The 26,365-nt window shown below is 36.7% G+C and overlaps 1 protein-coding gene across 1 annotated transcript; it reads right to left on the minus strand.

Annotated features, from left to right (window-relative positions):
* Positions 1-22,499: 22,499 nt before the first annotated feature.
* LOC118488895 lies at positions 22,500-22,943 on the minus strand. Its single transcript, XM_035986314.1, has one exon. The coding sequence runs from the start codon at positions 22,941-22,943 to the stop codon at positions 22,500-22,502; it is 444 nt and encodes a 147-aa protein (XP_035842207.1).
* Between the last annotated feature and the right edge of the window lie 3,422 nt (positions 22,944-26,365).

Raw genomic sequence — 26,365 nt, forward strand, 5'->3', positions numbered from 1 at the left:
ATGTTAACATACTAACAGATGTTAACAATAATTGGAATCTATTATGTGGATCCTACCATCTTGGCCCTGTCTGCAACAACATATAGGCTAGGTTTTACCTTTTAGATTCCTTTAATAATTAACGCAGAATATTCCTAAATTGAGATGTTAATACGGATCTTAATCTAATTATAGAACTACCATCTTGGCCTTGTTTTATTGTGACAAGTGGCTAGGTCTCTGTCCCTTTTTAGATTTTTACCATTCAATATAATGGCAGATCTTTTATTATTTTCATTCATTTTATGTTTTATGCGTATAATCAACAACAATAAATAAAAATGAAAATTTAAACTAGAACATCTCATCAATTGTCTTAACAAATACATCATTTGCCCAAACGGGACTTCTACGAAAACGACACGCCCACGCAGGGGCGAAAAATAAATAAAACAAACCCACGCAGGGGTCAACTAAAAGACATGCCCACGCAGGGGCAGAATACAAAATGACAAGCCCACGCAGGGGCTGAGTACTGAAGCAAAAAGTCCACGCAGGGACTTGATTACATCTAAAATAAATAATAACAAAAGGTCTTCAATGACCCCTTCTTTTGGTCTTCCCTTTGATCAAATCTGATAATCCCTTGAAGAAGCCTCGTGTGTTACTGCGCTCTGTTCGGATCTCCTGTTCACATCGGTCCAATCTCTCAAGGACCTCTTGATGGCGCTCAGGCGGGATCAACTGTGGCTGCGGCGGCTGGTACAGAGGTTGTGGAGGTAGCGGACGCTGGTACTCATAAGTTGGGTAACCAGTGGTCCAAAGACCACCATAAGGTCCCTCTGGGTGACTAGCATTATAGTCCCATGCCTCCTGGTACGGGTCTACATCAGCATAGTTGTAATGGGTATGTGCCGGCAGCTCAAAGGGGTTATACCCCGCTGACCCGGCATAGGCAGGGATTGGGTTGTCAAAACCCGCTGGTGGCGCCATAGGCGTAGAGTTGACCTCCGGAATGGGGTTTGATGGACCTCCCATCTGTGGTTCTTCTTCTTCTTGGAGTGGCGGATAGTGACTGCCACTTGAGGGCTGAGGAGTACTGATACGGACTCCTCCTCGCATGGACATCCGTGCGTTTGACCTCCTCCTCCTCGGGGGCTCCGGAGGCGGTTGCTACTCTACTGGCGGTGGTGGTGGTGGCGTGACTGTCCTGAATCGAGAATCCTCGGAGGGATCCTGTTGCTGTTGCTGCTGCTGCTGCTGGTAAGTCGACGAGTGCTCGGACGGTGTGAAATACCAATCCCATTGTTTGAATCTCTCCTGGTAACTGTTGGGACCACGATAAGGTGATCCATGAAAGGATGACCCGTCGGAGATTTCGATCGGGTGGTTTGGTGTTCCGAACGCTGATTCCACGGGTTCCGTGTCTTCATCCATATCATCATCGTGGTGTCCTGAGAAATGATCCTCAGGTCCTAGTGGGTTGAATCCCACGGGTTTTGGAAAGATGTTAGCCGGGTTGAACCGGCTTTGGAAGACTGGGGTTGGGTCACCATACGAATGGTGAGAATTTGATCTTTGTAAAGGTATGAATGAAGGTGGTTGGTCATTGGGCTCATTTTCTGAATTGGCCCCGAAAGAATGCAAGTATAAGGGCGAAGAACTGAGAGAGACTGATCGCCTCCCTGGCTCAACATAGAGTCTCCACGGCTCTTGTGGGCTCGTACTCATAGTAATAGAGGGTGTTCGCCGGTGCGATGGTCCGGCTTCATGATCGTGACCCGTAACTGGGCCCTTACCTCGACCTCGTATAAATCTTGGCGGCATTATGACCTGCAAAAATGATTAAGACAACAACCAAAATATAAAATAAAAGACTGAATAAAACAAAACAAAACAGAGTTTGTCCTATGTTTTATGTCTAGACTCGGAACTCGAAGAATGTGCAATTCGTGCACTGAGATTAAACACAAAATAGGCTAGTATTTAATTCACTCAGTGTTGGCTCTGATACCAACCTGTCACACCCCTAATTTCCACGTGTCACCGGTGGGCCCGGTGGGGGAGTAACGTGATGTAGTTGATATCATCATAGTCAAACAACACAAATTATAATGCACAGCGGAAGCAATAAAATAGATTTATTTCAACCAAACATATTGTAATATCCAAGTATCACATAGTAGCTGAAATAGATCCACAGGCGGATCAATATAAAAAGGAAAATTGTTCAACAGATGAATGGCATCCCAAGCTTGCGAGACTCTAACGATGCTAAGGAGTAACCAGCCTATTACGTGTAGAACCTGCACTTAATCTTTTTGGGGAAAATACGTCAGTTTACACTGGTAAATACAATTTAACTGAGTCATTTTAAAAATATTGTAAAATTTGATTTAAATGCACGTGGCACAAAACTTTTTATAACTTGGGGATAATTAATCAAGTTTAATCTTGTAAAAGAATTACATGTTCGTTATGCGTTCAGTCGCCCGGTTCGTGCCGGGTTTAAGGTTAATTGACACACCACATAGTATAAAAACCGCGACGGGAAACCAACGGTTATACTTTAATAAATATGGACACATTGTCGGGTGTACGCCTACACCCGCATGTCAAGGTCGTGGCCATTTCGTAAAATGATGCCAAAGATATCCGGGACATGGTCATTAAGCTCCCAAAGGCGTAAAACAAACAAAACCTGTTTTCAAACGGGTCATATTGATAATACCCAACTACTAATGAGTTGGGGTCAATTGCCCGACCAAGCGGTATTTTATATACCGTACCCCAAGCCCGTATAAGGAAAAATAAGTTAAAAGTATTTACCTGAGCAAGTATAAAACCACAATAAGCAAATGCAAGTGTCTTTTACTGGTCTCCTATTCTGGAACGAAGGTTTATAATAACCTATTAGAATCCTAACGGGTCTTTAATTTAGCCTTGGCTTAGACCGGTTAGTTTCAAAGGATAAATATGGTTTAATCGCATGAAAGGCGAAAACCAGAAATGGAACGTGATTCAGACCCAACAAGTTTGGAGACTTGTATATTATGGGTAAACTAAATACATTCCGGATTTTGAGACAAAGATGATACGGTTTGACCCGTTTCGGCTCTATGTGTAAGCTAGTTACATAAGCCAATCCGAACGCGAAAATGCGTAACGGGTAACCATAAAATTCATATACAAGTTTCCTGAGATTATATGCACTAAATATATTGTGATATCAGTAAGATATGTCCTATTATGCCCCAAATGATTTTAAACTCAAATTACGCCTCATAAGGGCATTTTGGTCATCTAAAAGGGTATAAAAGAGTTAGACTAGCAAATCTGAGTTACATATCGGAATAAATCAGTAATTATACTTAATTTATCATGTTATAACAACATAGTATCAAATATATGTGAATTTTATTAATTATAACCATCCTATGCACCTAAAGGGCATTTTGGTAAATTCACATAAACCTATAAGGTCAAAACTGGAAATTTGAGTTTCAATCTTTAGTTCACTGTTATAATATATAATTTTACTAAATATATCAGTAGGTATTGACCCTTATGCATATAAACTAGTTTTGACATAGACTATGTCGTAAAAATGCCTAAAAAGGCGATTTGGAGCCATTTCCGGGTTTTAAAAGAAAGGCTGATATTTTTATAATTCCAGAAGGCTCAAAATAATATATTTATCATAATAAATCAGTAGAAAAAGGTTTGAGGTCAAAAGGATTTATAAAACTTGTTTTATAGCCGAAAAGGGCATAGCCGGCAATTACCGAAATAAGCATAGAACTCTAAGTTATACTCAGCCTAAAAATAAATAAAAATCTTTGAAAATCCCGAAATATTATTATATATCAGTGGGTATAAAGTTTTGATATAAAATCTGGGTTTAGTTAGGCTATATGCTAAATACGCTAATTATTTATTAAGAAAGCTTCTAATTACGCTAATGAGCATAACTTAAATTTTAGACCTTAAACTGATGTCAAATTTTGGGTACAAGTTTATAATTCGGTAACTAAGATGTCTACCCTTTTATATTTTTAAAAATCTCATTTTATGGATATTTGGGCATAATAGTCAACATATGGCATTTAACGGAAACTTGCATAATAATTAGACAACTAGTGAACCAAGCCGTATAATCACAGGAGGTTATACCAACATGTTACTAGGTCCAAAAGAAGCTCTAAGGCATTCCTAATCTAGGCTAAAATGGGTCAGAAATGAAAGTCAAAGCGAAAGTCAAACTATGTGACTTTCGGTTCCAAACCGGGTCTAAACAGAAAATTGTCGAGTTGAACATGTTGGAACATGTTCTTACATTTATTACCAAGTTATATTGATGATCAAACAGGTTGCATGTACCCTACATTGCTAATCATGCGTTAATTTGGATTTAAGCATTTTGTTGACTTTTTAAAGTGTACTTTGACTCGACAATTTACATGGTTAGAGTGGGAATCTGATAATACCCTTTTAAGGGTTTGTTACCCACATAATTACCTTCTTAAAGGTATTTTTAATTCGAGATATTACTGAGTAATTATGGACTAATCTCGAAGTCAAACCTTAATTACGATAGTTTGACTTTTAGCTAATTAACTAAGCTAAAATGGATTAAGGATGATTAGGATCACTTACAAAGATCCTAAATAGGATTAGAGACTTAATGAGAACTTGTTGCTGTCCAAGGAGGCTTCAGAGAATGCTCTAAGTGAGTGACATAAATGAATGATCAAAGTTCACCACACTTCACTCCCTTATATAGTGACCAAGATGCTCTAGGATCAAGACATGGAAGTCTAGGATGGTTACAAGATCACCCCAGGTGTCCCTAACAGGCTAAATACTGCCTAGCAAGTCCCTTGTTTTGAAAACCATCTCAATAAGGCGGTGCAACAGGCTGAACAGGCAGCTGTCCATTTTCTGCTGCCAGCGTCAGGCTTACGGACCGTAAGCCTAAGCTCTTGCGGTCCGTATGCAGCCCTTGCGGACCGTATGCTCAGATGGTTACGATCCGTAACCGACCTTTGCTGAAATCGCCCAGATATGCATCTTACGGACCGTAAGCCATGACCCTTACGGTCCGTAACCGTTGGTCAGAGGACAAAAGTTTGTAAACTTTTAAGCCTTGACCATGCAATCATACAAGTCCGAATCCATGCCATCTTTCTCAGTTGTGGGGCCTTTTTGCACAGCCATTGCATGCTTGTAAATGCCTTACATGTTTCCCACTTTACTTTGGATTCTTGTGGGAAGATAGAATTGACGGAAAATACAAGAACAAGTCTTGGATTCTTAATAGTTGGACAAGTTTTAATTATTTATTCTAATTTCCATTAGAATAGCATTTAAACTAGCATTTTCTTGTAGTAACATTATTAATAGTCCACTTCCATATAAAGATGGAATTTTATTTATTTAGAAACAACCGGTTAATATATATAAGATGTTTATCAAATGATTTAAGGATCTTGGGATTTATAATTTGGGTCGCTCAGAGGTATTTTAATAACATGTCGCCCTTGGGCCGTTCAGAGGTATTTTTAAATAACATGACGCCCTTTCTTTTAAAATCCTACCATACATCTTTTTATTTGATCCGGTTTTCCTAACACGTTTGTCTCTCATGACACGTGTCTTTATTTTATTGGACAGGAATTTCCGAGGTGTTACAAAAACACAAAAGAAAGTTTACTTTCTAAAACGCAATGGACTGAAAACAAATAAAAATGTGTTTTACCTAAAACGCAATGCACAAAAAACACAAAAAAATGTCTTATTTCTAAAACGTAATGGCTAGAAAACACTTAAAATGTCTGTTTTCTAAAACGCAATGGACTGAAAACACATAAAAATGTGTTTTACCTAAAACACAATGCACCAAAAACACAAAAAATTGTCTTATTTATAAAACACAATGGTCAGAAAACACTTAAAAATGTCTCCTTTCTAAAACACAATGGCCTAAAAAAAAGAAAGTGTTCTCTCTAAAACGCAATGGACTGAAAACACCTAAAAATGTGTTTTACCGAAAACGCAATGACTAAAAACTCTTCAAAAATGTGTTTTTCTAAAACGCAATGGCCAGAAAACACATAAAAATGTTTAGTTCCAAAACGCAATGGCCTAAAAACACCAAAGAAAGTGTTTTCTCTCTAAAACGCATTGAACCAGGACAATAGTTTTGTCTGTGAATTGTCTGAACCAGGAAGTAGGAGGTCCAAAAGACTGTCTACGAATGCAGTTTTCCTGAGACAATTTATAGAAAATTAAATTTTCTGATGCATTTTATTAAAGCAATTTAAATTTTCTAAAACGCAATGGCCTAAAAACACAAAAGAAAGTGTTTTCTCTCTAAAACGCATTGAACCAGCTCAACCCCAACCAGGGGCTCTGCCCCTTGGACCCCGCCAGGGGCTGCCGCCCTTGGGACCCTGCTACCAGGGGCGCTGCCCCGGGACCCCTGCCAAGATCGTAAAACGCAATGACTAAATCAAAAACCCAGATAATAGAAATGAAATTAAAGAATTTCTTACATGGATGGAAGTCGGTTTCTTCAACGATTGACGAAATTTGAATGATTGAAACACTTATCAGAGATCGAATCGAACGGATCGAGTGATTATCTTCAAAATCACCGGAAAAAATGAGATTTTGTATAAAATTAAACTGGGTTTTCTTCAAAAAAGTTGAAGAACACGTTGATCGGGGTGTTTGAATCATTGATTGGTTACGAAAATCACACTATAATGTAGGGATTATTGAGATAGAAAGTGAAGAAATGGTTGAAGATGGTGGGTTTTGAAAATGGTGGGTTTTGATATTACTGGGAAGAAGAAGGGAGAAGAAAAGGATAAGATTGACTAAAATATCCTTCCTCTTTATTTTAAATTTTGCCACATGTCCTAATCCTATTGCTTCCTATACTTCCTAGCCAAAATAAACTTACTATCTGATCCTCACTCAAAACTCTTAATACATTGAGCTCATTATGTATTGAGCATTCCTCACGTGAGTTTAGCAAATGGAATTTTTATAATAGAGTAAATTGTCATTTTAGTCCAAGAGAGTTCGTACAAATTGTCATTTTAGTATAAATAGTTTCTTTTTCTTATGGGTCCCTGGCTTTTCCTTTTTCTTTTTTTTTTTGCCATTTTGATCACATTGCCTAACTTAGTTTAAAAACCATGTTATAATCAGGGGTATTTTTGGCATTAAATAATTATGAGGTTTATAAATTATGTTGTAAACTACCCCTGGTTATCACTACACAACAGTTATGCCAAAAATACCCCTGGTTATTACCAGATTTATAGATTGAGTTAGGCAATGTGATCAAAATGGCAAGAAAATGGAAAAGTCAGGGATCCAGAGTAGAAAAAAAAACTATTTGAACTAAAATGACAATTTAGACCAAACCTCAGGGACTAAAATGACAATTTGCTCTTTATAATAATTCATTTTATTATAGGGATGTTTAATTGATAACTTTTAGAGTTATAATATTTAAGAAGCTATATATTTACATCATGTATTGTTTAACTTAAAGAGAATTAGTTTATATACTTGTTAACACCGTTACGCCCCGTTTGCGGTATTTGCATGTAATGTATACATGTGTGGGGGGCAAAAGTGAAAGTGCAATAATTTTAACGTTATTTTACCAATTAAGTGAAAATAACAAAAAAAAAGCAGGGGACGGTTAATCATGCATCATGTGGTGGTGTTGATAGCCGAAAGACTAGGGGTACATGCACTAATCGACCTTTGTCCCAATTGGTGAGTGTTATGTGCCTTATGTCCAAGGCTTGATGCAAAACTACTACCGAGCCGATGGTCTCACTAAAAGCAGCCTCTCTATTCCTACGGGATAAGGTTGTCTACATCTTACCCTCCTTAGACCCTACCTTAGCCTTGATATTGGTGAGATCTACTTAGTATGATAATGATGATGATGATGATGACTTGTTTAACACTGTTATTAATTTATCTGGGATATTGGCCTCTAATAATCCCTACTAGATGTCATTGGTCATTAGCAGTCCCACCTTTTTTTATTCCCCCTGACAGTCCCACATTTCAACTATTTTTCCTCCACCGGTCCTTTGTTAAAAAAAATTAACGGAGTTATGTTTTTTTTCCAAATTAGAAACTAACGTTTTAGGGATTTTGATCAGAACGAGGATACGAGTCGAATGATGTAAAACTTACCATGAAATTGTGCTCCAAACAACGAAAACGGTGCTTCAATTCGGGTGTTTAAACTTCCAATTAACAAAAATCAAGTTGTTTGGAGAACTGTTTCGAGGTAAGTTTTACATCAATAGACTCGTATCCTCGTTCTGATCAAAAGCCTTAAGACATAGTTTGTAATTCGGAAAAAAACTTATCTCCTTTAAGTTTTTTTAACTGAGAACCAATAGAGAAAAAATAGTTGAAATGTGAGACTGGTTTGGAGAATAAAAAAAGGTTGGACTACCAATGACCAATAATGTCTAATATGGATTATTAGAGGCCAATATCCCTAAGTTATTATGCTATTTTTATTGATTTTGTTTTTTACCATTATTATTTCTATAGATTTTACGTTTTACCGTTATTAATTTATTATAATATTTATTTCTATTAATTTAAAAAAGATTTTAATCTTTTCTAGTTTGTATTTATATTACTAAAAAGTATGTTATTTTGAACAAATTTATAAACTTGTTATAACTATAAGTTGTGCTTGTTTATTTTTATCATCAACTTTTTTAGGTTCTTAAAAGATTAACAAGTGAAAATGTTATCTAGAATTAATTTATAACCCATTTAACTATTACTATTAAGCCCATTTAATTTAACTAACATGTTTAAAAGTTTTAAACACTTTTAGTTATCAGTAGAGCAAATTGCAAGTTATGTCTTTTATCTATATAACATTTTTCAGGCGCTGTCCTTTGGCGTAAAAATTGACGAGTTCTGTACTTAATGTTTCAAAATCTTGCACGGTTTGTCCTTTAAGCCTAATCCAGTTAAATCACATTACACAAGGGTAATTTGGTCTTTTTACTCTCTCTCAAACTTCACTCACCGCCACCACCCCCACCTACCGACCACCACCAATTCCACCATCCCCAAATCACCTACCGACCACCATCCCTTCTGCCAACACCGTCTCCACAACCCAACCCAACCCAACCCAACCCAACCAACCCAAATCACCACCACACCCACCATCACCATCGCACCCACCACAACCCACCACCCCATCGCAACCACCGACCCATCGCATGACTAGATACAAAATAGACGTTCGGTACGCGAACACCGGTAATCTCTGCCTCTGCTTCTCTAAGCTCGCATAACCATACTTGCAACTGATTTCAGTTCGATATTCAAATATATATTATGTAGATTGTTCTAATTGAAAAAGGAAAATGATTACAAGTGTACAGAGGATGGAGTAGGTGATGTGTGTAAAATGCAACATATAAGTTACATCAAATGAGACATAAAACTAACCCTTTTTTAGTACTAATGTTGGAAAAAGTGTGCTTTTGTCTTCCTTTTGTATTTTCAGGACCAAATGAGCTTAAATGAACATAAGGAACAAATATGCAGCAAAAACTAACATAAATACAAAGAAAAGGAATAAACGTGGCATGCCCGACCCCTCGACAACATCTCCCCAAGCAAAAACAAAAAACAGAAGGCTGACCACGGCCCGTGCCCAGCGGACACGGGGGCGTGGTCATGTGTCTGCAGAACATGACAAAACTATAGAAGCTTCTATTCCCAGCACGGGGGCGTGCCCAGCTTAGCACGGGGCGTGGTCAACGCTAAGATTCGCAGAATCTTGCAAATTTTGATAGTACAGATACGCTTCTGCACACGGGGCCGTGCCCAGCGAACACAGGGCCATGTGGAGCCTAATGCAGACAATTGCAATTAATGAAGAAAGAGAAAGATGATGGCCACAGGGGCGTGTCCAGCGGACACGGGGCCGTGGCCGGGCTTCTGTTCAGGCTATAAATAGGGGTGCTTGGTTCACTTCAAATGCATCCCTTGGCAAACCACCTCTCTCCCACTTCACCACCATTCCACCTCCACTACAACACCCACATCCACCACCATCATCCACCTTAGAGTGTGTGTAGTAGTCTCGGGATCCAAGATTGATAGTAAGAGTTCTTGTCAATCAAAGGCCATGTTTGGCTAAGTCTCTTACCTCACTTGGTGAAGACAAGAATTTAATGTAATACTTTTATTTTTTTTATCTTTTCGCACGTTTTATTTGGTTTTGTATTAATGACTTTAATAACTAGTTTCTTATGTTGAAGGTGAAACTTTTTTATCATTTGTCCATGGTGTCTTGGCATTACTTTACTTTCTATATAAAGTAAAAGATTTTCACCATTCATATCTCTACGGTCTACATAGAGATATGTTGGCTACTTGGTCGGGGGTTAAGGGAATGGTTTGGTAAGGTTCTTGCCTTGTTCACTGTATAGATCCTGCAAGGACCTGGGTCAAGCTTACTAGGACCTCCTTCAATACTCATTGGTATTGGATGGCGGGGGTGCGAATGGCTTGATCCCCTCATATGTAAACTACTATTAATATATTAACCCGACTATTTGGGATTGTATCCCTGCTGACTCAAACCACTTAGCCGAGAGTAACGTCGCCTTCAAAAGAGGGGCCTACCACTTTACGCATTAATAACATAATTAATTATCTTTCAGTATTCCGACCCTTTGGGATTGTATCCTTGCTGACTAAAACCACTGGGTTGAGGGTAACGTCACCTTCAAAAGAGGGGCCTAGTACTATAACTAAGATAATCTCTTAAAAAGTGCAAAAGTGCGGAAATCATCAAAGGTTACATTAAGGCGAGTCGGATCCAAGTGATTCATCTTGTCTTTCTGTTTTTATTTTATTTTTATTTTCAACATTTTATTTTTATTTTTCATGTTTAAAACCTTTTCTAAAAATTTTGATTTGATTAGACGTTGAGGATAAACCGGTACTAAAAGCTCTGGTGTCCTTGGACGACCTCGGTATCTTACCAACGCTATACTACGCTCACGATGGGTGCACTTGCCCATATGTGTGTTTAGTGTTAGTAGAATATCGTGTTTTATAAATTTAAAACTTGACTATTGTGTAAAATGGGCTTAAAATATCAATAAAAACATATTACACTCGACACGCATCAGTAAGGGAGTTGAAAAGAATGTCGCCTTATTCGTCGTCTGTTCCTGGTTTCCAGAATTTCGCCATTTTTCGGTGATCAAAGTATACTATCGACCAACCCCTACCCCTAACCCTAACCCTAACCCTAACCCCCACCGCCACCACACCTGAAATGTCGTCCACCATTATCTCACAACCCCCACTAAAACCCTAACCATCACCACACGTGAAACCGCATCCACCATGTTGTAGATCTGTGAAGAGAGAGAGAGAGAGAAAGAGAGAGAGAGAGAGAGAGTGAAGAGGAATAAAATGACAAAAGTACCCTCATCTGTCTACTAAAATTATAAAAATACATTTATTTAACTAAAATTTTTGGGTTATTGGATTTTAATAATCCTAAGTTTCACCAATTGGCCGATAATAATTCCAACTTTAAATATTCCCTCCAATAATCCCAACTTGTAAAAGTTTGGCCGTCATTGATCTTTTTCTAACATAGGTGCACTTAAATCAATTAAGGAGTCTCTAGGTGTAATTGAATCCATTGAGGAGACCAAATTCTTATATGTTTGAAAATGATCAGTGGCGGCCAAACGTTTACAAGTTGGGATTATTGGAGGGAATTTTTATAGTTGGGATTATTATCGGTCAGCTGGTGAAACTTAGGATTATTAAAATCCAATAACCCAAAATTTTTAACTAGGTTAGGCTCAAACGACAAACCATGCAAGATTTTGAATCATTAATTACAAAACTCGTCAACTTTTGCACCAAAGGACAACGTCTGGAAAATGATATATAGATAAGAGTAAATTACGTTTTTGGCCCCTGTGGTTATATCAGTTTTACTATATTGGCCCAAAATAAGAATTTTTAACGTTTCTGCCCCCATGGTCCCTATATCTAACCATTTTGGCCCCTAAATCTAACCAAACCCTAACTCTGGTTAATTTCTTAGTCACATGGGTTTCACATGATGGGTAATATGGTAATTTCACCTCCCCTTTAATGAGTTTATAAATAAAACCCAGATCTTCAATAAATCATCATCATCTGCATCTCAGATCTTCAACAAAACAAAACCTAAATTCAAGAACAAGAACACATCATCATCTTCAAACCCTAATCATCAAGAACAATCATCATCTCCAAGAACACTTCAAACCCAGATCTTCAAGGACATGACCACCTTCAATAATTATCATCATCCCCTAACCAAAATCCAAATTCAAGAACAAGAACAAATCAACAGTTCGAATGATAATACATTTCAACAACAGAAACTTCGATTAACATGAAATCATCAATTCTTCAAGAATGAAGATGAAGATCTGGTTATATCATCATCCCCAGATCTTCATCTTCAACTAAATCTAACCATCATCTTCAATTAAATCTAACCACCATCTTCATCTTCAATTAAATCTAACCATCATCTTCAATAACCCTACAACACACAACTGATCCTGCAATAACCAACTAACAACAGCCCAAAACCCAACGCAAATCACTAGATTACACACCTCTGAAACCCTAAATACAAACCTAACACAAACAAAACCCCCAATCTGAGATTCCATTTTCCCATCACCTTCTTCAACCGATGGAAGTGGAGTCAACGCACCTGGGTACAAAGCTGAAGCCGACGACTGCAATGTCCGTTGGGTGAAGACATGTGGAAGGCAGCCGGATTTGGGGGTGTATGGTGGTGGTTTAACGACTGTTGATTTGTTAAGCTCTATAGGTGAAAAAGTGGAGGAGAAACCAGTAGTAGATGTTGTTGATGGGGGTTTCAGGTGAACGGTGGTGGTGAATCGGAGGGAGGTGATGAATAGTGGTGGTTGATGGTGGTGGTTTGTGCGACGGTGGTAGGTGAAATCGAAGGTGGAGGATGGTTGTCGGTGTTGTGCGACGGAGGATGTGATGAATAGTGGTGGAATCGGAGAAAGGGGTGATCGGAGGACTGCACAGATGATGCTGGTTGAAGATGATGATTTATGTTGTTGAAATGTATTATGATTCACAAGAGTTTTTATTTATAATTATAACACCTGACTAGGGTTTTTTTTTATAAAATAATTAAAAGGAGAGGGGAAATTACCAATTTACCCATCATGTGCATTAATAATTAACTAGGATAATGGATGGAGTTAGTCTCAGGGGCCAAAATGGTTAGATATAGGGACCATGGGGGCAGAAACGTTAAAAAATCTTATTTTGGGCTAATATAGTAAAACTGACATAACCACAGGGGCCAAAAACGTAATTTACTCTATAGATAAAGAACAAAACTTGTAATTTACTTTTATTAGTATTTGAACTTAATTTAATTTATTCTATGACTAGACCACCTAAACCATTTTTTTAATATTTAGCTTTAGACAACCAACCCAAAATAAATGTTTTTACATTGTATGAAACTACGGTAAAAAAAATTAGATGTTACCCCTAAACTTTTTGTCTAAATCCGTCACTGGACAAAACATAAGAGTGTACAATCATTGATATAGCTTTTGCAATCAACTAAATACTTGGTAAGTGTCTCTACTAAATCAATTTATGTACAAATATAAGCTATTAAATGTTCAACACTTATTCTAAACATTTAAAAAAACGAATATGATAAACTGAAATAACGTTCTCTAGTCAGATTGGTTGATCCATGAATCACATACACTTCATGGTACAGATTTTATGACCATTTAGACACTTTATTGAATTAAACCTATAAATAATCTATGAGTTTCTAAATATAACCCTCTATATTGTTTATCATAAAAAGACTAAGGTGAATAATGAGAACCATGAAAATTATATCAATAGTGAACAGTGAGCTTCTTTACAAGCAAATAACACATACAGGCCATAACCATTTTGGTGAGATGATAGAGGCTTTATGCCTTTTGAAAATAGATAAGAATTCAATTCCTAGCATGGGGTAAATGTTCTGACCATGTGATTATCTAATCACATGTGTAATCTAAAAATGTGATTATCTAATCTTTACCGTTAAAAAAAAATAACACATACAGGACCATCACATTTAATAAATCTTCTGACCATGTGTAATTTAATGTCCTCATATAAATTCACATCATAATAAATGGTTAAGCGGCCATGCCAATAAATAAATTTATCACAATCCAATCCATAAATTGATGGCCATGTGTAATTTAATGTCACTAGTCTTTGTACAATACAAATGAGAATACTACCAAGACTTTTATACACAAAAAAGGCACTTTAGGGTATCAATATATTATATATATGTATAAAATGATGGTACCTTTTATGAGATTGAGTGTTTATATCTATGGTAGACAATGATGTAGAATTAAGACTAAGTTAAATTGTTGTTAAAAGAAAACAAAAACAAGACTTTTATACACCAAGGACTTTAGCTTAGAGGTATCAAGGAGTGTAAATACTAGATATAGCAACGACTGTAAATTTGTTTTCATTCTAGGATTCTAGGATTTGGACACTCCCCACTCACCGAATAAGGGCTGGCAATGGTTCCTCGCGCGGCAAAGTGCCATCCCCGCCCCACTCACCGCTACTATACCATCCACCCTTATTTCATTCCACAAACCACACAATAAATTTTTGTTAGGATCTGGGGCCATCATGATTGTGTTTGTTTACATAAAACGAATAAGTGCAGCGGAAATGAGTAGCAAACTTTGTAAACATAATCAAAGGAAAGTATAGATTGATAAACAATTGCTATTTCATTTAGTCAAAAGATTTACAATAGAAAGTAAATGATTACAGCAAGCTTACAATCTAAACTCCCCCTCAGCCTGATACACCAGAGTTGGTTGCACAAGATGAAAGGATTGAATTGAGGAGGTGAACTCACTCAAAACGAATCGAATATAACAGTACAGAATATTGTCATATTTATAGGCAAACCAAACTACTGATGAGCTTCAGCTGACGTCACCATGATAGTGACATCTAACGACCTAACAAACTATAAACACTGTTCTATACAAACTACTGACATGTAACATCTGATACGTAATAAAATGCAAAGCTAAGGAAAACTACTGCTTCACGTTCCACTGTTGTAGCCTGAGCACAGATGTTGAATCTTCAGTGCATTCTTCAAAGGTGATTAGTCTTTGAGAGAGCAGTGCTTGAGTCTTCAGCAGTACTTAGGAAACAGTAGTAGATAGAGCATCAGTGTTTGTCTTCAGCAGTCTTTAAGGTATCATCAGTGTTTGGTTCATCAGTTGTTGTAGTTGAGCAGCACTTAAGATTCATCAGCTGTTAGATAACCACTGTCAAGGGGAGAGCATAGGATAAACTGCTGCTTATTGATGGTCCACTGATGAGATCCGGTTTTGGCTTTACAGTATCTGTTCCTCTGTTAGGGTTCAATCCCAACAATTTTCATATTCGATCACTATACTTTTAAATAAAGACCAAAAAGACACATAAATCTAAAAAATACTTGTAAAACATTGCAATCTGATATTACTATAATACTAGAACTAGCAACGAAAAGGACACTCATTCAGCCCATAAATCATTCATTAAAATTGAATTTAACAATAATAAAACTTAAATAACAAACAATGAATTTTAGAACCGATTTAGGTGATAAACAAGTAATATCTTTAGTTTGTAGCATTTCATAAGATTTAATCAACAATGTTCCTAACTAGTTTTATGCACAGGTTCTGTCTCTACACCGGTCTTTTCAATCCGTCTTTTTTATGTTTAAGGAGTTCAAAAATACGATGCCTTTTGTATTAATTTCCCATTAAGAAACTAATACATCAAAATAGAAGGCAAACAAATAAACAAATTGTGCCGTTAACCCTTTTTAAATAGCAAAACTAAGAGGTTGTTTGTTTAGCTTTTAATGGGGTTATGAATGGTCCAAACCTTTTACTGGTTCAACACTTAATGGTTCAGAGTATTTGTTTCGCGAGCAGATATCTGAATGGTTTAGATATTTGCCTCTGAATAGTTAAGCATTATACTGAGTCTAAATGATTAAGACCTCTAATCTGAATTGGTCAGACATTTACATCTGAACGGTTAAACATTATACTGGCTCTTAGGCTATTGGGTGTGGGGATCGGCGGAGGGACGTCGAGCCCCGTCCTAGCCCGTCCACACCGCCCCACCTGCCTCGTCCCCGTCTCTCACGTCCTCCCCTTGACGCCTTCGACAACCCTCTCTCTTGTTATCACACGCACACACACTCACATATACATACTTATGTATATATATATATATATATATATATATATATATATATATATATATATATATATATAAAGGGGCTCATCCCCTCACCCTAGTCTCATCCCCACTGTTGCGGAAATCGGCCTAGGCGGTCACTTACTGCCTAATTTTGAGCTAGGCGGTCAATTAATCGGTCATGGCAAAAAATCGGTCAAAATCGGTCCTAGGCGGTCAAAATCGGTCCTAGGCGGTCAAAAATCGGATTAATCGGACAATATTAGTCGGTCAAAATCAGTCTTAGGCAGTCAAAATTGGTCAAAATCGGTCAAAATCGAACCATACTATCTGAAACTTGAAGTATTTATGTGAATTTTGAAGTATTATTTTTATATTATTGGGTATATATATAATTTTGAAAAATACATACAAAAATCCCATTCCGATTAATCCCTAGGCTGTACCTCACCGCCCGACTAGCGCCTAGCGCCTTCTACAACATTGCTCATCCCTTTAGGCCCATCCCTCACACCCGCTGACGTGGACGTATACGTGGCGGATCATCCTCAAGGGATGTTGCGTGTCTTTTTTAGTTTATTTGCATTTTTCATATTATGCATTATGTAGGGGGTAATAAGGGTTGTTTTCTATTTGTTTGAGGGTCTTATGTGTAAGTCTATCTTTTATAAATTGAATGCTACGTAACAATCTCGAAGTTATCCAGAATTTGAGTCAAATACTTCTCATCTCTTAGCTTCTTTCTATGCAATACGGTTATAACCCTATCAAGGGACTACCATCCTCCACACCCACTCGCCTTAATAATTCAGACCTCTTACTAGTTCAACATTTAATAGTTCAGACGTTTTACTGATTTAGCAATTAATCATAGCGCCAAACAGCCTTAGTTCTTTATAAAACTTGTTAGACTATGACATATGGCTAATATATTGGTATTGAAAAAAATCAAATCGTTTTAATAATAATAAATGGAAAAAAAATAATTGAAACCGTGTTAGCATTCAATAATGTAATATAATATATAAAATTCAAACAGTCTCGATTCATGTGATTAGAAGGTGACTAGGTTAACATGACACTGAATATCAGAAAATAGATATAAAAGTATGCAACTTTGAAAATTGAGTAAATTGCTAAAATAGTCCCTAACGTTTGTTCACATTTGCTAGATCCATCCAAAAAAAGATTTTTTCTCATATGAACCACTGAGGTTTCAAAAAAGTTGCTAAATCCATCCAAACTTCAGGGACGATTTTAGCAATTTAATAAAACAAACTTTTTTGGATGGATTTAGCAAATGTGAACAAACATCAGGGACGATTTTAGCAATTTACTCTATTTTTTTTATTTTCATCTTTTTATTATATCTCTTAATTAACATAAAATCTATTTATTTTTTATTTTCATCTGTTTATTAGATTTCTTATTTAACATAAAATCTACTATTTTTTTTTTTAACTGCGAATTTCTACAACAGGCGATAGATTCGCACCTGCTTTTGCAGGCCCTCCACCCCACTCTGGCCAAGACTATGTTGTCTTAACTGGGCTCACGCTTGGCATCAGAGTTTGGTTTGGCGCTCCCCGACAAAATTTCCAGCCTACTGCCATATGCGAGTAGTTGCACCCTCCACAAGAGCCGAAAACTCTCTGGAGTAAATGCACTGTAATAGAAAACTCGGATGTACTCCGCGGGTTTCGAACCTGTGACCAGGCCTTCACCCAATATTTTTTTTGTTCATTTATAAAATAAAATACACGTTCTTGCTAAACAGGTAACAAATTAAACCGTTGAAAAGATTTTGTCGTATAATTAACTTTATTAAAGGATTAGTAACGAGTAAAATGTTTACATTTTAAAAGACTTGGTTAGATGGTTAGATGATTATAAATATAAAACCGTATTCATAATTGTAATATATAAAACCGTATTCATAATCTTTTTTTATGTTAAATAAGAAATTTAATAAAAAAGATGAAAATAAAAAAATAAATAGATTTTATGTTAATTAAGAGATATAATATAAAAGATGAAAATAAAAAATAGAGTAAATTGCTAAAATCGTCCCTGACGTTTGTCCGCATTTGCTAAATTCATCCAAAAAAAGTTTGTTTTATTAAATTGCTAAAATCGTCCCTGAAGTTTGGATGGATTTAGCAACTTTTTTGAAACCTCAGTGGTTCATATGAGAAAAAATCTTTTTTTGGATGGATCTAGCAAATGTGAACAAACGTTAGGGACTATTTTAGCAATTTACTCTTGAAAATTTGAATATTCTAGCATTGTGAAGTACAATGAACAACAATCATAATCAACAAAGATTTTTGAATGCTAACACGGGTTCAAAATCTGAATCTACAGGTTGGGTTCATCTGGAATGGTGATCTCATTTTTCTTTTCTATGTTACCTTGTACCAGTCTCCAACTTACAAAATGTTTTTTAAATGTAAAATTAAGGTGGATGTTGGGTTCAAATATGTTTCTTCACATGAAAAACAGATTGTTCTTGAAGTTGTCAAAGAAAGGTGATTTTCCTTTACAATAAGATGAAATATGGTGCAACAACTTCGTAAATTTGTACATAGTTAGGTACTTTCTAGGCATGCGCAATAACCAAACTATTAACCGAAAACCGACAAAAACCGAACCGAAATTAACCGAAACCGAATTAACCGAAAGTCAGTTATCGGTTATTTTTTGTACCATCGGTTAACCGAAATTAACTGAACCATTTATATTTTCATATATTCTAACTTTTATATCTTAATTTCGTGTTGTATACTTTCATTTCATGTCCATTTCATTTTTCTATACCAATATTTCTTGTATTTATACCTCCATTTCATTTTCATTTATTTATACATCCGTTTCATATATTTATACATCTATTTCATGTATATATACCTCCATTACATCTATTTCTAAACAAATTTTTTTAGTCCTTGTTTGATTTGGTAATTAACCGAACCAAACCGGAAACCGACAAACTAACCGAATTAACTAAACCAATTAACCGACAACTTCGGTTACGATTAATGCTAATAACCAAACCGAACCGAACCGTGCACATCCTTTTGTTTATGATGATTCCATATTGATACAAACATTACTACAATGCTTGTAATATATGATTCGAAAATTGATGAATGTAATATTGCATTAAACGTTGAGTCAGGAATGCTTGGAATGTGCATTTTACAAATGATATTCATGGAACATGATTATATTATTTTTGGTGATTGCCTAGGAATTTAGACAAGCTTGGAAGTCGAAGTATTACAATCTTAGTGAAACTTGAGGTGAATACACAAGAGTTTTTACAAATTGAAGTATAACTTTTTTCTAGAATTTTTTTTAGTTAAGTTGCTAAAACATTATTTGTATGCAATGTGACTAATTTATGAATATTATTTATTGTACAAGTTATTAAACCCTAGCTAGGGTTCATGAAACTTTTAACTTTGTTCAAAGAGTTAAATGTTATTTTAGTCCCTGTGGTTTGGGCCATTTTCACATTTTAGTTCAAAGGTTTCATTTTTCATCTGTGGGTCCAAAAATGTTTCACTGTTGCTATTTTAGTCCACTGTGTTAACTTTATCCATTTTTTCTGTTAACGAGACGAGTAATTCGGTCATTTTATATGACCAAATTGCCCTTCTAGTTAACAGAATTTACATATAAAATGACTGAATTGCTCTTCTCGTTAACAGAAAAAATAGATGAAGTTAACCCAGTGGACGAAAATGGTAACGGTGAAACCTTTTTGAACCCACATGTGAAAAATGAAACCTTTGAACTAAAATGGCAAAATGGCACAAACCACAGGGACTAAAATGACATTTAACTCTTGTTCCAATTATATTATGCTAGTTCATGTTAAATTGTACAAAGTGTTTCATATTGTGGATTGAGTAAACTGCCATTTTGGTCCCTATGGTTTGGCCAGTTTTGCCACTTTAGTCCAAATCTCAAACTTATTACATCTGGGTCCCTGTGGTTTGCATTTTGTTGCCATTTTGGTCCAAAATTTAAAAACCCTATTTTTTGACTGTTGCAACCTCCTATTTTGTCTTTTAGTTCAGGGGCATTTTGGTCATTTTGCTTTTCATTTAACATTTTCTTAATTCAAAAATTAATATATATATATATATATATATATTAATATACACACATCACAGATCTGAGTTCATCTTCATCATCGACCAGCTCTCTCTCTCTCTTCTCTGAGAACCGGCGACATTATTCCGATCACACACACCACGACCACTCATCTCCTCCCTCAACCACCCTTTTATCTCTCCACAAACACACCTGAAACAGAGAGAGAGAATCGGAGAAAGGAGGATGGCCGACACCCAGTTTACAGCAACAGTGGCAGCGACGCCTCCGCTCACGGCGGCGGTAGTGGTAGATGGGGGCGGTGGTGGTAGATGGGGGCGGTGGTGGTAGATGGGGGCGGTGGTGGTAGATGGGGGCAGTTAACGGTGAAAAATTTGGAAAAAAGGGAAAATCTGTTAGGGTTTTGAGATGGCGGCGCAGGTTAGTCAAGCTCAGGCAGTTAACGGTGGTTGTGGTGCTCAGCAGGTTGTGACGGTGGTCAGGTGGCGGCAGGTGAACTTTTCATTTTTTTTCTTTTGTTTTGAAATCGGTATTGATAGTTGATCTGATTTCGATTTGATTTAGTGGGCGTTTTGTAATTTGGATACGGTTATTGGGTTTTGATCAAGATTTGATTTTGTTTGTGGGTTTGTTTTTTAAGTTTGTGGGTGGTGTTGGAATCTGGGTTTTAATGATGTTCTTGATCTGGGTTTTATTGCAAATATGATATTTGATGATGTTTTGATGTTCTTGATCTGGGTTTTGATGATGTTCTGATGATGGTTTTGATGATGTCTGGGTTTTGATGATGTTTTGATGATGTTCTTGTCTGGGTTTTGATGATGTTCTTGATCTGGGTTTTGATGATGATGTTTGGAGTGGCGGTGGTGGTGGTGCTATAGAGAGAGAGAAGAGAGAGAGAGGGAGGAGGTGGCGGTGGTGGTGGTGGTGCTGCTATAGAGAGAAAGAAGAGAAAGATGATTATTTTGATTTGGGTTTTATTGAAAAAAAAAATGAAATTTAAAAAATGATCAAAATGCCCCTGCACTAAAGGACAAAATAGACAGCTTTTAACAGTCAAAAAGGGGGATTTTTGGATTTTGGACTAAAATGGCAACAAAAACCAAACCACAGGGACCCAGATGTAATAAGTTTGAGATTTGGACTAAAGTGGCAAAAATGGCCAAACCACAGGGACCAAAATGACAGTTTACTCTTGTGGATTTTGAGAACTTGTTATGGAGGACTTGATTGTCACAAACTTGGCATACAGAACTTGATCTTTATAAACTTTGTACTAAGGAATTGGTTCTCACAAACTTGGTATTGAGCACTTGATTCTTACAAACATGGTTTTAAGGAATTGATTCTCAAAATACGTCGAATTATGTTTATTTTGATATTGTGCATGAACAGTAGAATGGTTTGTAGCTATGCATATTGATTTCTAAACAATATTTTTGACTTGTGAGCTTGGTTGTATACTTGTATGCTAAGTGTAGTTATGTATATACTTTCTTAATTAATACTTGAGAAAAATCTTTATGTCAGGGGATGCTTGGGGTTTTTACAAAAGTAGCTTGGAGATTAGCAAAACTACAACTCAAGCACCATATTCTTCTAGTGGTCCACCATACGCTTATTGTGCAAGATCGAGTTCTTGGTAGTGGTACAATGCCTTTTTCCATCAATTGGGTTGTGTAACCTTACGATGGTTGACTTGTAGGTCTACGATGACCGTATAAATCATTTTCTTACTTCTATATCAATTATATTCCAAAGTATTCGGATTTAAGTATCTATGTATTCATTTAGCTTTGGTAACGTAGGTGTAATATATACTTTTATTTTAAGTAATGCATCCAATGGATCAAAATTCTACAACTAAAGCATGTCAGTGGATATGCTTATGTGTCTAGCTTGTTTGTTTTTTTTTTAAAGGTAAAGTTCATTAAAAAACAACAGTCGACTCAAACCGGGCCGACACCAAACAACCGACAAACTTACATATTAACAAAGGAACACCAATCCCCCCATTCTACCTCTTTATATCTAGATCTATTTACAAACCACAAATATCCCAAAGCCTTGATTTCGCTAATAATTCTATCAATCTTGAACGGAAAGTTGAAAAACTTAGTATTGTTCCTAGCTCGCCAGAGACTCCAACAAGCAATCGACATAATCCCTTGGGCCGCCTCTTTCTTTTTATCGGAAGCACTAAGCTCTTTATGGATAGAGAGAAGGTCTTTAAGAGAGAAAGCGAAAATACTTGGAATCTTGCACCATGAGCTAATGAAATTCCACACAATCGAAGCCGAAAGACAGCCGATAAACACATGCTCAACAGTTTCTTCATTCGAGTTACAGAACGGGCACGAATCGTTATCAATCTGAATATTTCTTCTCTTAAGCGCAGCTGCCGCAGGGATTTTATCCATCTCCATTCTCCACACGTGGATGTTAACTTTGGCTGGAATCCACCTGCACCAATCTAAAATAAAACCGTCTCCTTAGGGTCCTTCCGCGTACAGCAGCCGTTTGGCTGAATTGACAGAAAAAACACCAGTCGGGTCAGCGGCCCACACCCACCGGTCGCTTGCAGCCGACATTTGAACCCTAAGAACCAATGAACTCAGCTGATCGATACTTATTTGCAGCTCCGCAGCAGATGCGGCCGATCTCCAGCTCCAAAAAACAACCCGTTCTTCGCCAATCCTCCTTAATTTATCCGATACTTTGCACTTTTTATCCGTCTCCAAACTGAAAAGATTCGGAAATCTAAGTTTAAGCGGCTCGTCTAACACCCACGGGTCTAGCCAAAATGACATTTCTTCACCGTTGCCCACAACACCCTTCAGAAAGTTTCTTAAAGGACATCCGTCCACTTTTATATTGATGAAGATCCTAGCGATACAACTCCACACACCACCAAGAGACTTTTTACAAGGTAAACATTCCCAACCCCCCCCCCTATATGAGTGCAAGGCGTCGACTACTCTCTTCCAAAGGTTATAGTTTTCCGATTTGTACCTCCACCCCCACTTAGTCAATAGAGCCGTGTTAACCTCTTGAATTTTGCTTAAACCAAGACCCCCATTGATTTTGCGGCGAGCAACCTTATCCCAAGCGACCCAATGCATTTTCCTTTCCTCCAAATTACCACCCCAAAGGAAGCTCTTGATCATGGATTCCAAGCTGGCGGTGACTTTTTTTGGAGCTTTATAGAGAGAGAAATAATAAGTCGGGAGATTTTCTAAAACCGACTTGATGAGAACCAAACGACCCCCAATAGATAAAAGATGCGACTTCCATTTAGCTAAACGAGCCCTAAAAACCTCCACCACCGGTTGCCAATTAGAGAACCGGTTCATGTTGGCTCGGATCTCTAATTGGCAACCGGTGGTGGAGGTTTTTAGGGCTCGTTTAGCTAAATGGAAGTCGCATCTTTTATCTATTGGGGGTCGTTTGGTTCTCATCAAGTCGGTTTTAGAAAGTCTCCCGACTTATTATTGGGGGTCTAGCTTGTTTGTAGTTGTCTTATGAAATCAATGAGCTTCTTTTTCTAAAAACAACTTACATCCATTTTTATTGTAATTAATTTTGTTATCTTTAAATAAGGAAATGTTTTGTAATTATACTTTCTCTTGTCTCTTCATTTCATTAGTTAAAAATGACTTTTGGGACTTTATTTACTAATCAAGGTAATAATGCTTATGTACTAACTGTCCAACATGTGATTAGTCGTGTGTAAACGGAAAAACAAGTATTATTACCTTGTTTAGTGTTTTTTTTGCTTCTCCAAAAAAAAAAAAAAAAAAAACACACACTAAACACCAACATACAGAAAAAAACGAAAGAGCAGTCTTCATAAGATGACGATGTTTCCTTTCGAAAACATCGTTCTGTTGAGGGACGTCGGTACAACACGACTGGTTTATTGTACCATCGGATGCAAGAAACAGGGTAAAATCATTAAAGGTATATTCACTCCTAAGTCACATCTCAAGCACTTTACCACAACCGAATGTTGTGTCTTAACATAGGCTCTATAATTTTTGTAAATGCTAAATATCTATGTTTCATAAGATACACTTACGTATAACAAGTATAATTATCTATAAAAGATACATAATAGATCAAGCCACCCTTAGTGGGATACTGGTGACAGCCCCCATACATCATAATGCATAATATCAAAAGGAGCAACAGGCAGAGAAACACTTTGATCAAACGGTAAAGTAAATTTTGCAAGTTTGTAATCATTATAATCAGATATATCTCACCAGTGTTCACATGAGCCAAAGTACTAGTGGAAATTAAAAACTTTAAATACGATGTTTATACATGTCTCAAACGAGAATGCTAAATATAAAATTCAGACGACAATGACTCAAATGAAAAGAAGACAAATCAACACTAGAGGTAATCACCCTCTGAGTGTGTTGATCCTATACATATAATTCCACCAATCTACAACCAATCCCAGTCACCCTTTAAGTGTGTTGAATTTGTATAACACAGACAAAGTTAGAAAAGAAAACACAATAACCAAATTTACAAACTAACTAATTGATGCAATATTCATAGCAAACTTCGGAATATAATTAGACATCAGTGAGAGAAACGTGAGGGGTAACAACAAAGCTAACACCCTCTACTCACATTATGTGGCACTAGCAGACATCATAGAAACTAGTGAACTAGCAGACAAAGAAACACAATATGATAGATAGGGTGACATATGATGTGACGCACTAGAATACAAAATCCATAAGAATGACAAAATACTTAAGGTACATGATGAAGATAACCATGAAAGAGATGTGCATGCTGACATGATAGCATGGTGAGCATCAAGAAACTGTCTAAATTGTTCAAAAACCGGAGGTCCAAAGTAGATTGCAACATGTTGGTAGTATGGAGATTAATATCAATAGCGATATATGGTGGACAAGATGTCCATGAAGATGAACAGGATGGAGCAGATAAACAAGACTGAAACTGTTCACTGGGTCTATTCTACTATGGGGCTTCTGCTGTTATTTTGCACTGTTAAGACCTTGAGAGTTCTGATATTTTTTTCCTTTGCAGAAGGCACATTCATCAAAAGCAACTTTATCACCTTCTCTAGACTTATTTGAAGCTAATCATTGTGGTCTAGATTGAACAGTTGGAACATGAAACACAACATGGGTAGTAGTTAGTTTCGGCTCAATGTCAACTTGAGATTTTATACGAGTCTCTCCTTCAATCAACAAGAACATCTGAATCAACTTTTGGAAGAGGAGACAAATGAAGGATTGTTCCACGTAATCCTTTAAAACTGAAATATAGTGCCATAAATTTTTTTTACCAAACACTGTTATTCCCTTTCTAGCAAGGTAAGGTTAAAACATCTTCGGTTCTGCAGATTTCGTAAGCACCATATGATCCCAAAAATTTGGCATAGCACCATAGAAGTCTTGAATACTTATCTCTTTCTGTTGAAGAGTACAAGACAACTGGTATTATCTTGCAAAGTTAGACTAAGTATACACGCTTTCCAAGTGAGCCTAAACTTCCTTTCTCGTGTCATACTTAGCCAACTGAATGCTAGTGAACTGATTTACTGAATTGTTGTTCCAAGTGATAACTTTAGAGTTATCAGTTTCCAATATATCAAGTAACAATGCATACTCATTAGTCTTAGACTTATCTATAGGATTACCCTTAACACATGTGACATAGCCCCACATATTTTTCTCACAAAGGAAATTTACCATCACCTATCTCCAATAGGCGTAGTTTTTACCATCCATTTGGGTACAAATCGACCAAAGAGAGTCATCTTTTCCAGCCATAGTGTCACCAAAAACAATTTTTTCGT

The sequence above is a fragment of the Helianthus annuus genome, chromosome 17 (genome assembly GCF_002127325.2).
Source record: "Helianthus annuus cultivar XRQ/B chromosome 17, HanXRQr2.0-SUNRISE, whole genome shotgun sequence".
In the NCBI taxonomy this organism is placed as follows: domain Eukaryota; kingdom Viridiplantae; phylum Streptophyta; class Magnoliopsida; order Asterales; family Asteraceae; genus Helianthus; species Helianthus annuus.

Bases quoted from the DNA above. Each gene is read 5' to 3' on its own strand.
- LOC118488895 (XM_035986314.1), bottom strand. From the start codon at position 22,943: ATGGAGATGGATAAAATCCCTGCGGCAGCTGCGCTTAAGAGAAGAAAT.